Source organism: Ptychodera flava, chromosome 7, assembly GCF_041260155.1.
Source record: "Ptychodera flava strain L36383 chromosome 7, AS_Pfla_20210202, whole genome shotgun sequence".
Taxonomy (NCBI): Eukaryota; Metazoa; Hemichordata; class Enteropneusta; family Ptychoderidae; genus Ptychodera; species Ptychodera flava.
The window spans coordinates 18669097-18683103 of NC_091934.1; the positions used below are offsets into that span (position 1 = coordinate 18669097).

At 39.2% G+C, this 14007-nt stretch overlaps 1 protein-coding gene across 3 annotated transcripts in view; it reads left to right on the forward strand.

Annotated features, from left to right (window-relative positions):
• Positions 1-3357: 3357 nt before the first annotated feature.
• Positions 3358-14007, forward strand: part of LOC139136937 (echinoderm microtubule-associated protein-like 2) — a 54248-nt gene continuing 43598 nt past the window's right edge. For 2 of the 3 annotated variants that reach the window (XM_070704801.1, XM_070704802.1), the window contains exon 1: positions 3358-3802. In XM_070704801.1, coding sequence (XP_070560902.1) covers positions 3452-3802 — 351 coding nt within the window. In that variant the 5' untranslated portion in view covers positions 3358-3451. The remainder of the gene's footprint in view (positions 3803-14007) is intronic. The other variant, XM_070704800.1, reaches the window with a different exon arrangement.

Sequence of the window (14007 nt, forward strand, 5' to 3'; positions counted from 1 at the left end):
TATCTGACATAATGTCTTTACTCACTTTAAATTTAGTTTTACTGCATTTTAATCAATATTTGCTATACTTAAAAGCGTTTACGATCCGTATACCTCTATCGCGTAAAGGAACTACCGATGGCACTATTTTATGCGAGAATAGCAAATCTGTGCGTCTTTAGATCACAGTAACGCGTACAACTTAAATATTATGGCATCACAGTTGGCAGAAAAACAATTCACTTTAGGAAGGGTTCAAAACTTCGCGAAAGAACACAAATCGTTCATTGCTGACGAAAGCGTAAAGGTTGATTCAGAAAAATTGGTGTTTCTGTCCGCTGACTCGGTTTGTCTCAATTTCTAACTCTGCACATCACACTCGTAGTTTTAGTTTAATACTTTCATTATCCTTATCAAAATAGAGTGCTTCATTTACCTAGGAAAATACAAAATTTTGAAATAGTGTTGGAGGCGTTCCGCTTCAGTGCTTTGGGACTGATCGCCTGATAATATAGCACGCAGCGTTTGTTCTCGCTTCATTGCGATGGAAAACAATTTTCTTTTTTTCTTTAATACTTGTAAATAATGAATGATATTCGGATATGAATGAATGAAACAAGCCGGGCTTAGGAAATGAAGTGAAAACCGAACCAAACATGTTCATAAAGGTTCCACAATGAAACTCATTAGACAGGATTTGTCGGCATCGAAGTTCCCGGATGGTAACTTCCTTGCGTAATTTTTCATGTCTGTGGAGAAGAAGATATGGACGGTTTCTCCGAACGATCATGTGCGCCCTCACCGATGAGTTAAAACCCGGAGCAAAGTTCTATTACTCACTGTACTGTACATTGCTTTAGTTCGCCAGCCTGTGAATTGAAACGGTTAAAATAATTGATTTACACTGTGGCAGCTGAAAGTCAATACTTTCCATGTTCACGGGGCGGATCTGTACTGCGCTTCAGACATGTAACAAAGGCAATACGATGATAATGAACGATTACCTATCTGCCCGATTTTAATGGTTATGATATGGGAAAATAGTAGACGACTTGTAGCGGACATTTTACCTTTTCCACACTATCAGCATTTTTGAGTCCACTTCATTCTGGTGTTGGGTTTTCAGGAGAATCTACTTGATTTCAAAGTATCCCGAACTAGGACAGCGTTGAATAAAAAGAACACAAATCGATGATTGTCATGGTAATCAATCAACTCCACTTGTCAAGTATTCTGATGATTCTGCGTTAGTAGATTTATCGAACTCTGATACCACCTACTTTAGTGAAGTTGAAAATTTTTCAAAATGGTGTAAACAAAACTATCTTGATTTGAATGTGAATAAGACAAAGGGAATGGTTATGATTTCAGGACAAATCCAACAGTTACTCACAGTCTGTAGAAAGGGTGACTACATACAAATAGCTAGGTACTATCTTAGACAACAAACTCAATTTTAAAGCACACATTGATTACATTGACTCAAAGTGTCAGTCCAGGCTTTATTGCCTCCAGAAGTTAAGATCACTCAGTGTCAATTCTGCAATCTCAAAAACGTTTTTTTTTTGCAGTTTTATTGAATCCAGGTTAACATTCTCATTCTTACACCTGTTGGCTGGTTTGAATGTTTGAGTTTGTGTGGCAAAAGCATTCTAGGTAGAATTGTGAATTTATGTAGCAAGACTGTTAAACCTCGGTGATCTATATATCCGACGCATGGAAAAGAAGGCAAGAGAGATTAAGTAGATTTTATGAGAACCTGCCATCAGGCTGTCGTTTATGGGTTCCAAAGTGTAGAGCTGTGAGAATGAAGCTGAGTTTTATTCAGAATCCAATATTAATTTTAAACAAGTCAGATTAGGGTATTGCTCAGTTTTTCATACTGATTTTACATTTTTGGTTGTTTTATGTGCTGTGTTATGTTTTAGTTCTATAATGTTTGTGTGTATTGTGAGAATTGTGTGTTTGGTGTTTTGAACCACACGTGTAAATATCTCTAGAGGAGATAATAAAGTTATCTGAACCTGAATCTGAATAGGGTAAAGATTCAGGCACACATACATACACATACATCAACATTTGGTTGTATTTATGCAACAAGTTGAGAGATGACCCGTCATTCAGTGGCTGAGAAAGGCGTTTTTTATCCGTTACTAAAGAAATTAAACTGCAATCCACGTCATTACTGTGTCATCAGACATCAGGAACAGGTTCAGATTGCAGGAGATATGATCCACAGGTACTCTGCGCTTCCAACAATTATCGAAACCGTTTGTCAGATATTGAATGCTGTGCGAACTTTTTTGATAACATCGCATTTCTTCATTACAGTTAGTGTGTTTAAATTTAAGCGTTTTCCGTGTCACCATACTCAGGAAATGAATGAATGAATGAAAGAACGAACGAACGGACGAATGCATGAATAACACGATTGGAACTAATATGGGATAATTGGATGGTGAAGTAAGGTCGTTTTAACCTGCAAATGTAAGCTCTTCTGCTTTTCTTTTAAAGTTACACACTTGTTTTTATGTGTAATTTGTAATATTGCAACATTCAGCTATATGGCATCTAACACTTTTGAGAAATTTGAAAAATATGAAGATCCAATTATCCCAAATTAGTTCCAATCGTGTTGAATACCGGTATGACCTCGAGAATTTAAAGTTTCGTGACATAGAACTGTCTCAACCTCAGTATTTTGATTTATTTTTAGGATGTGACAGATCCCATAGTTAAACTCTGAATCACTGGGAGAGTAACATCCTTTACCAGTAATCCGTAGTTTATATTGCCCTCTAACATCACTGAACACAATCTTTCGTTTACGTTTGTTTGGGCTTTATATAAGGTGTGGGTGATATAATTTATCACTGACGTGTTCAATGACGTTAGGCACTGCCATTATTAGAAATCTTGTCTAGATAGTGAACTTAATTGTGTTTTTGACGTTGCCCAGCTCGACTTGTCACAGTTTTTAAAAGAGAGCTGCTTTTGAAGGAGGTAATTTTGTACCTGCTTCGTGACCTTGACCTGAGGTCAACCCTTTCATCATTTGCTCGGTAGCGCAAAATGAATGGTCACTCTTCACGACAAGTTTGAAAAATCTCACCTGGACGCGTCACACGGTTTGTTTGACCGGGTTCGTCACCAATTTTCCCGGATACTGGCGCGAGCGTCGTTGTCAAGCTACTCGCGTATTGTCAACGGTCGTTTAGAGGCGCATGAGGGTTCAACGTGTTTCTATGGCAACATCAAGGGTGTCATTGTGACATCTCTCGGTTGTAAGTGCGCCGCAGTGCGTGACCGGGACAGAGCATTCAATATATACAATACCAGTCAAAGGAGAGGCGAACCACTGATCGAGATCTTAAAATACTCGTACGCGCGATGGAAACAACACGCAGACTATGTCGGCGCTCGAGCGGGATTTCCAGACTTTAGGGTCTATTTTGTCGCTCTCTGGGGAGTAATGGAAGCAAGGAAAAACGTGAACGTGTTTATACACGGGAGCAAGTATACGGTCACCCCGAGGATTACGAACGGAGGCGATGTCACCCTGCCTATGCAATATGCCAACGGCAGATCCCATCCTCGGAATCCCGTTGAAGTCGGCCTGGCGATCAACACGGACAACCATCTCCGGGATAGCTACAGCGATCCCGGGGTCGGATCCAGCGGCAGCGGCATTACGATCCCTATCGAAATCCGACTGCCGTCGCGGTCCCACAGCCGATCGGTGGATCGGATCGTGAACCGCCGGGAGCGGAGAATGGCCGTTCTAGCCAGAGCTGAGGAATTACTACGTGCGAACAGGCTCGGGGTGAGTGTGTATATTATTGTTTAAGCGTTCAGTTGTGTTTTAAAACCAATTTAACTCCCGAACCAGACAAACTATGTACAGAAATAGCGCTTAATGTACTGCAGTGAATTTATTTTTAAACAGTCCGTAAAATTACCATGCCTCTGTTTTTGGAAAAAAGATTCCGTCGACTATTTAAAGGGAGAGGGACGTGACACAATTTCAAGTAAAATCGCTGAGACAGACGTCTTCTAAAGTAATGGGAATCACATTTAAGTAGAGTTTGGTGATATACAACATAGTGCATACGATTCACTTATTCTAATGGAGTCCAATGTGTTGATAACAATAGCTCATATAACGGCCGAACGTTACGATGACCCTGCGTAAACCACGCTCAAGGCGCTGTATCGGAGCGACACCCATGTGTTGTCTTCACGATCTCCATATAACGGAGCAAACAGTAAATACAAAAGTTGTTGGGACACGCAGTGTTCCGTGATAGGTTTACATTTTTAAAAGAAAAAAAAATGTTTGGTGTCTTCGTTGTCTATGTATAGGGCAGAGATTTAGACACGACGGAAGCGCTGTAATAGGGTAACGCCAAAACGCCGGTGGTTGCTATGGCTTCATAGGCGCATCGCAGTCAGGCGCTGTTTACCATGTACTGGAGATCGTAACCTTTGTCAACTTTAGAACAACTTATCACCGCATATACAACCACGTTACTGAGTGTACAGCCGCGCACTGCGACAACTGGGAAGGCGATAGATACAACGGGGTTCAAGTACCCTGTCCCTGTACAACCTCGATTAGCGCTAATACACACAACCAGACAAAATACCCTTCCTTTTATCGCAAAATCGATCCCATCAAAAGCATTGGCAAAGAGTAGAAGTATAACGCAAACGTTGGCAAAATCGACACGAGTTTAGCTGTGAATGTGCTCGATTTGAACGTACGCCAACTTCAATGACTGTAAAAATGACGAGACATCGATCACAATTTTCAGACGAGGCAGACAGTCGATTAAAAACACGCACTCAGCAAGTTCGAAATCGTGATTTTATTGAACTTTCAACCACAGAACGCAAAGGCCTGTGTAACTTCAACAACATATCCTTTCAAGCCATTATAAAGCGGCATGCCATAGCATGGTATGTTTATCAACTTAAAATGGTTTTCGCAGACGGTCGTTAGATTAGTAAATCCAGCATTTTATTGGTACTTGAACAAACATTTGTCATGTCCTGGGTACCTTTGAGCGTGTCCCGGCAACGCTGTGTTTATGTGTTGGAGAGAGAGAGAGAGAGAGAGAGAGAGAGAGAGAGAGAGAGATATTTGTTGCAACACAGTTCTGTCTCCTCTTGCCGTTCATGTCTGTCTCGATTTACACCCGGGGAACAACCCGGGAAGGTTGCAGGCACAGGCCATCAAGGTGTCGATGCGTGCCATCGTGATGTGTGTCAGGCACGAACCGATGACATCACCATGCTTCGAGCTTCGGTCAAAACAAAACCCGCCAGAGTATAGGAAGCCTGAGTGGAGAGAAAAATCAACAGTTTAATGTTATTGCCGATCAATATTATATACAAACGACCTCAACCTACATCCTTTATGCATCTATACATGGTTTGTGTTTGAAATGTGGGGAATCCACACCCTTACCCACCTTCCCGACGCTACATCAACAAGTGTACATACATACATACATACATACATACATACATACATACATACATACATACACACACACATCGGTTTGCCTTGGATATATTAGTCACCTATCAACCTTTCATCACAGCGGATGTTAGTCCTCTTATCTCAAACAGGTAAAAAATAATTATGTATCAAACCGTTTCCTAAGTGATGTATAGAATCGAGTCCCAAGACGTCATGAGTACGAAATAACGCAAAGTAAAATATATACATATGTATCAAATGACATCGCTTCTTTAAATGTGGTGCAAGGACTTGTGTTTGAATTTAATATTGTGTGTCCTTCAACCGTGGATATAACAAATGAAAAATTTCTTAGTTTTTCCATCATTGTGTGGAATTTTGCTCGTATGCAAAATTCTCCGGGATGGGAAGATTTGAAATAGGAAAAGTCCGACCAGATATAAATATTTTCTCGGTCCTATACTACCTATAATTAAGAAGAACTTTTCACTGCATTAAACTGTTTTATTTCAATGTAATTAAAGCATCATTCAAGGTGTACTCGATAAATATTTCCCCACTGTGCTGTTTTATTTGGTCTCTTTTATGTACTCAAAGCTGTTGAGTGAAAACGAGACAATTAATCATTGTATCGTTGACCAAAGCCGTCCCTTTCACCGCTTATACTATCGAAAGAGAAATTCTACACCCCAATTAAAGTAGGCAGAATGGCTTTGGAATCGGCTCCGTCGCCGCATTCCGTCTCATAATTTGGCCACTTATCCTAGTTGTTGTTGAGTATGTGAAAAGACAATAGCAGGCGACGGGGCCGTCACCGAGGTTCAGAATCGAGTGGTCTGTGCGTTGGCAGGCAAATGTTTTACCTGATGGCAACAACACACAGTTTTCTACAGCGCAGAACAGTGCTCATTAAAATGCCATTTACCATGAGAACTGTTATAGTAACATCTATCAACGTAAACTAAAACAACTACAAAGAGCAAAAAAATAACATAATAGAAGGAAATAGGTTTATACTTTATTTTAGAGATATGAATACGGTAATTACCGCCTTCAAATTTCTACATAAGGTCTTGTTTGATTTGCTTAGTTTAACACGAGTACATGGTAATAGTCAACTGGTTCATGACATACATGCACGAGCAATAGCGAGTGCATATATAAAGTTAACTGGTCAAAACTGAGTGGTATACCGTTGCTTGGTGTGCTTTATTGCTATTATATCATAACAGTAAATTGAAATTCTGGCATAGAACGTCAAAATAGGATTTTTGCTCTGGTCGAGAGCTCGCGCGTGTACCATGGTATATCACTAATATACCACGGTTCTTTTGAAGTCTCGACCAATCAGATAGCTGTATATGTGCCATCAATATACTGGTACGATATTATAGATATATATATATATATATATATATATATATATATATATATATATATATATATATATATATATATATATATATATATATATATCCTCGTAGCATTCCGTCTGCATGTTGTTCACTACATTTACCATCACTGTTCATTTTTCTGATAAATCCATCCGTCTGTGGACTGATAAATCTTTATTAAAACCTTCACGTAGTTACTACGCCATTTAGATGAAACTTCATCGTTATAGTGTAACTGATAACATTTTTTTTATTTTAATTCAAAACTGGTTAGCTTCGTTTATTCTCACTTTTCATAAAGTGTCATACCATGCATTAACTGCCAAGTTATTAATGCACTTTCAAAATGATTTTTTTAAATACCACATTCCAATTGAGAGCAAACCTAAGCTTAGTTTATCAGAACCTGTCACTTCCAGTGTTCGTGCGATTTAAGTTGCCAAATGTAAAATACTATCGCCATGAATTCATGATGTAAGAAATCAGTGAATAAAAAGAGGTTAGAACTTTCAAAATGATTTCTGATACAGCTTTACATTTGGATCATTGCACTGGTATCTCTGAGATACACGCCGCATTAAGTTTACATGACGTAAAAACAGCTTTACTGATCAGATATTGCGCCCTTTGAAGTTGTTGTGTTCCAATAAATGTCTCGAAACTCGACATCAGTCATTGTAATCAAAGGTCGATACATTAAATATAAAGAGTGCGGAATAGGCTGCTGGTTAATCCATACAGCGATGGTTAAAGCGGTGTTGCTATGAGAGTTGACACAATTCACGGTTCAAATTGTTCATACGCCGTTAGTGTCCGTGTGATTGTCATTTCACACAATGAACATCCTCGGCCCTGTCTTCTCGGGGAATTTTTCAGCGACAGAATTGTTGCACCTCGGATACTATAGGGTTTTACCCTTTGTCACCAACAACGCCGTGTCGGTATTGTCGTATGCGCTATTCATCCGCCCTTCTTTTGTGTGTAAGCTCGGGAATTGTCGGCTCACTTCGAGATGCCGGCTGACTTCACGACCTCCATGCATGAGATAGGGATTGGTTGTCATGACGATAGGCAAGCGAACTCAGCGAAGCCACTATGCACAGTCCAGTGCGTTCGCTTGAATTGTGCATTTTACGGTTGTGCGGGTGTCTCTCGTTGTGGATATACTTAAAGATCCGGTTTCTCACAAAAGATTCAATTATTGCTGGTTAATGGCGGTAAAACACCCGCTCTATTTATTTCTGCAACAGTGAAGCACTCTGTTGCCCACGAAGACAGGGCGACGATCTCTTATCGAGTAAAATGTGCATATACACCAGATCCATATACTTCACCTTGTCGTCAGAACGAGGCATTACCTGTAACTTTGAGTCACAGCAAACAACTATATTTTCTTCTACCACTCCCACATAGGTGTGTTCAAATACAAAAGTTTTAACCTTGTAAACACAGCTTATGTGTACACCAGGTGATGATATTGTTGACCCACGAATTCCTGGCTGACCGGGCTAAAATTCAATTGTCAACAATAAAATAGGACATTAAATACACACAGAGAATAATGATGAGTCGAACGCTAAGTTATTGGACATGATTACCGGAGTACAGAAATTGTACTTGAATGTACGGACCGAACAGAATACTTAGAAATATACCAAACGCTAAAGCAAATCGACCTATTTAGTTTCAGTGAAACCATTTTCATTCTTGCAAAATCGTTTACTCGATGACAACTGAAATATCAACGATATGCTTTTGCTGATGTAAATCTTCGAAAAAACATGATAAATTAACTTAATAAGATTAATCAATATCGCTCACGTTAGACCTAGACGTATTAGACCTGAACACAAAAGGATGTAAATTTAACCGCTTCATTTTATACCGATAGGTGGCATCGTCATTATCTTGACTGCGAAATCGTCAAAGCGGAAACAATTTTTTATGAATATTGCCACAAATGATCTTGTCGCTGACAATCAAACCAGACAGTTTCTGCCGCATCTAAAATTATTAATGAACTGCAATGAATTCACACTTTTCGTTGTTGAACTTTGCGATATACTTTAATAACAGTGGGTTAAACCTGTACCTTTTCAGAGCATATCAATTTTTCAACGCATGAAGAATTCTTTGCACGGCATCAAAGGAATCTGAAATTTAGGCCAAGCTGGGTATCGATCACAAATATTACAATCAATATAATTTAATAATATATCGAGTGAGAGAAGAACATCGTGATTATTTCATATTGAAATGTCGATTTCTTTGGGGGTGGGAACGATTATGAATTTGGTCTTCTAGAAAGTCAAGATTCCGTTCTAGATAATTAATCCAAATAAGGATGTCTATTCTTTCTTAGCAGTTGCAAATCGCAATATTATACTAGCTGTTTTTTGCCTAGGCTAGGGAGTATGGTTGAATTGCCTTAGATAACGCTGGCAGCATTGCTGCTGCCTACTCTTTAAGATTCTACACTTAAAATGAATACCGTTCAGAAAACATAGAATGCCCCTTAACTTTACGTATCCCTGCTCACTGTCATCAGATTGATCAAGAACATTGATTGATAGTGTGTGGACTTGACCTTCAGGTTTTTTTGTTCAAAGCTGACTTATCTTGCAAGTCATCAGCGCTCACGATTCTTAATGCTTTATCTCTACTTTGTACACATATATGGGAAAGAAGAGAGCTGAACTGAATTCTAACTGTTCGGAAATAGGCGAAAACGTATACTTTCGGAAACAGGCGGGAAATTACAGATGGTGGACAGTCCTGCAAGACATACGCTTCTTTTATATTTTTCTGGCGGCAAAGTCGTTAACATTATCACGATTTTCATGAATGGCCAACCGTTCTCTTTCTAGCGATCCCACCGGGTCGATTCATTGCGAGCTGCCAATGATATCGTCCACAGAGAAACGGTTGAATTGCTTCGAAGCTGACATCGGGGAGATCATTAATCAGGCGGCGATTGCAAAACATTGCCGAGTTTGGTGTTGCCATGTCAACTGCTCGCGGGCAGTAACTCTAAGACCGTAAATTTGCATCGGTTTTAAGGTCGAGAGATCTGCACTCGAACCCTTCGACTGCTCTTACGAAACGAAAATTACTTAATCATAAATCATACCATCCGTGACGTAATCGCTTGTTGAGAACATAAAATGCAACGTAACATCTCAAAGGTTATGCGTAATGTCTGCACGGACGCAAACGACCAAGCTTTGGAGCATTGAGTGTTATTGACCTCGCTAACACTTTTCATGATTGAGTGAGAAAGTCTGTATTGATTCCGCATGACAACACCAACATCACACCATTCGTGTATTGATAAATTTCATTTTTGTGTCTAGAAAATGTTAAAGTTTCACCATCAAAATAATTATGATAATTTAGAGAATACTCAAATGTGAGGTATTTAATATTTTCTATAATTTTCTCACAATTTCGTATGTCATTTCACTATTCCAAGTCACAATGTATTTCATTAATTTCTTGCTTCATCAGTTAAGAAACATTTACCAAAACAAATTTTGATGAAGAATGAAGAGTTGCCGAGTCGTGGCTATAAGTGCACAAGCGCCCTCTATCCTTATTCCGGCGGCAAAGAACCTAAAGGGATACGAACGAGAGCGGCAAAATGGCAATGCTTAGCTGACTAAAAATGATTAGTAAATAGCTATTTTGTATGACAAGGAAACTGTACCCGCGTCCTTTTTATTGAAGATATTGTAATGACTTAAAACATCAATTTAAATCCGCCTCATTAAGTGTAAACACGGATAAAAATATCATGACAAAGGTCAAACGTGCTTGTTGCTATGGTAACGAGCGGCCCGTGCCGGATTTCTTGTATACCGCCACACACCCACGCGCTATTCACCTTTCATGAAAGGGCGTTATGAGTTACGGAGTGTTTTCATTGCCTTTTTGATCGCATTTCTACCTCCAGGTACCATTTTTATTGTATACCCGGTCACATTTCAATAACTCCTCATTTTGTGCTGTTAAGTTAATTTGCAAAACACTGTTAGACTCTCGGTCGATTCGTTGAATAATTAAGCTACCATGGCAACCAAAACAACGCATCTTTTATGTATTTGAATGAAGTTTAGAAACGCTACGTTCACCATGTTTTCATCGGTAGGTTATCATATTAACTTTGATTATAAATTAATGTCCTAATCAAGAGCTAAACGCCGATGTATTGTGTGGCCAACCTGTGATGGGTGGGCATGATATCGTTGACAAAATCCACGAGAGTTGAATAGTTATCTCGGATCCACTTACAAACACATGTCGACCAAATACTCTGGAGAGTTTAATCTCATAGACTACGATGCAACAGCTTGTTCTGTTTACAGATAACATGGTTAATGAAAATGTTACTGTAGAGACAGTCTGCCGCCGTACATGGCACACTTAAAATGACACAAGCGTGGTTTTCAGTCATATCTCAAAGATGAAGTAGTAAAACTATCGATAATTTCACATTTCATACATTTTGACACAATCGTTAATATTTACGCTGTAAATATCGTTTTTGTTTTCCTTACATTTTGTAAACTTTTGAGATGGTGTCGATAATAAGCCGATGTTTATGTAGTTTAATTCTATTTTTGATAATATGTGAGATTGTGTTGTTCCTCTTAGAGCATGTTTATTTCATGTTTCTACCGGTAAATGGAAACATGAAATACACATACAAAGAACGAGATGAACACATGATTCGACCGGCCAGCAGCCTGATTCTCCTACCAAAAATGAACCAAACATGAAAACCTTATGGACTTTTATTTCGATAAATTATCTTTTAACAGGATCGCTCGGGTCTATCTACGGAATCTAGAAAGCCCTATTTCTAGGCCTACTGACTTGTGAAATATTTGAAAATCCTTTAATCATAATGTCATAAAGGCTGTCTATCACATGCAGAATGTATTAGGCCTACAGTGTTCTTTCACTCTTTCCATAGCAACTACGATAAACAACAAACCGAGTGGAAAGAATCATTCCTCACAGTATGAATTTAAGCCTTCTCGCGGAGGCTGAACATGTTCAAAATAATTTTGGCGAAAACTTGAATACAGACATAGCACATTGTAATGTTATTTGTCTTTCATTGCTTGTTAAAGCGTGAAACTCGTTCATGAGTCCCCGTATACCATTATATTGTTTTCTATAATAACATTGTACTCAATAAATCTAAAAGGTCTACTTTCAGAGCGATAGGGTTTTTTTGCGAATGAAGGCAGGAAATTTATCACGATTTAGTGAACACGTCAACATCATTCTTCATTAATGAGATAAAAGGCAGAGACACACGTAATTGGAAATTGGCGCCGTTCCAATTTGAAGCGAGAAAAACCCAGCACATCTTTTACATGTTATCCATGGACATTATGAAGCGAATGGACTTTCTGTCTTCGGGGCGTATGTCGGACGTGCATTTAGGCTAATTTCAAACAAACGACGCAGACAGCTGCCGGATAACATTGTATGATGCCGCCGACATCGTCTGCGTCGGTGTAGATCTCCTTGCATCAAAACACGGTTCCGTCATCAATTACCAGGAGAGTTGTCAAGGGATTAGGACTTTTGTCTGCGCATGTCTTTTTATGTGCCTTCATTCGTTAAGTTTGCACCTGAGCCTTTTTTCACTGTAGAAAGCGATTGTTTGTGTAGCGTATTTGAGAGAAATACGTCGGCGTCTGTACGTAAAGCAAGAACCATGTCGTGGAATGGAGTGAGGACAGTTGACTTTGTCTAATACTTGGCGTGGCAATAAAAACATACTTTCTCGACATCTTCGACAAATGGCTCTAAAAGCAACATTTAACGAAGTTTTCGTTGGACAAAAACAACTTTGTTACCGACAGCATTATCGTCGCTCGTCCAAGAATTTTTCTCCTTCGCTGAGAAAGGTCAAAGACTCGTGGCCGTGACCGTGGACAGGCTTAGCGTTGACTTCGAACTGCTGTTATGAATCAAGGTGATCTCATCTGATTATTGTGTAGTCTATAAAAGCAACACTTCAAGTTCGACATTGTCCCGCAGAAGGCGTGTTCTTTAACAGACGTTGACATACAATGGGAGGCGCGATATCAAAAATGGGCGTCCGCATTCAATGATGTTATCAGTAAATTGTCGTCCGATGAGGTCATGTGCCAGTATTTTGACCGTGAACCATTGTACAATGCGAGACGGTTTTAGATGTCATATTTTCATACAATTGTATAAACAGCATGTATAACCATCCCCAAAGTCTTCCTCTGGTGATTTTTAAAGTTCTACAATAAACTACAAGAAATCGTTTAATTTTTGGACTTGTTTTCAGCCAAACTTCAGTGTTTGTAGATATTCTGCTGTTCAGATAAATATGGCCACTTTGTACGAACCTTGTAGTTATCATACTTCCATACTTCCGATAAATATAACTTTTATTAATTCGAGGAATTGGACTGCCTGATACAGTTCGCGTCCAACCATTATTTTTGATAATTGCAAATTTCAATTATGCTGTGACTTCGGATTTCATACAGGAGACGCACATAGAATTAGCGCATTAAAATAATTGTATCTAAGAATATCGATTGCGTCTACCTGATTTCGTGCATTGATGCCTGTATTATGTGCTCAAAGTCAGAGGTAAACCCAAAATCGATATGGCCTTGAACCCTTAAACATGTTAAGAAACCTGTACAACAGGCTAGGTGCATGGGAAGCTTCATTGTGAGAATGGGGTATAAATAAAAATCAGCACGATGCAAAATTCGAACCTGCTTTGATGGTCTATGTTGGCTTGAGATTCCTATTGGGAGAACACGAACTGGCCCTGATCGAGCCAATTATCCAATATGGAGATTCAAGAACAAGTCGAACATTCTCCAATGCCATGCTAGATTGAGCAAGCTGAATCTATGACGCTTGTCGTCTGAAGCTGTATTATTGGTCCATTGACTGCCTACGCGTCTTGATCTAGCAGTTACCATAACAACGTGCTCGTTAGCGGAAGGGGAAAGCTTGTGCCCTTTGGAAATAATTGGGTTGACATTTGTGATTTTTCTATCTAGCAATAGACATCTCTTCTGGGGTCTCCTGTTGATTTCTTACTATATTAAGCACAGCAATGTCGTCATTTTTTCTGGT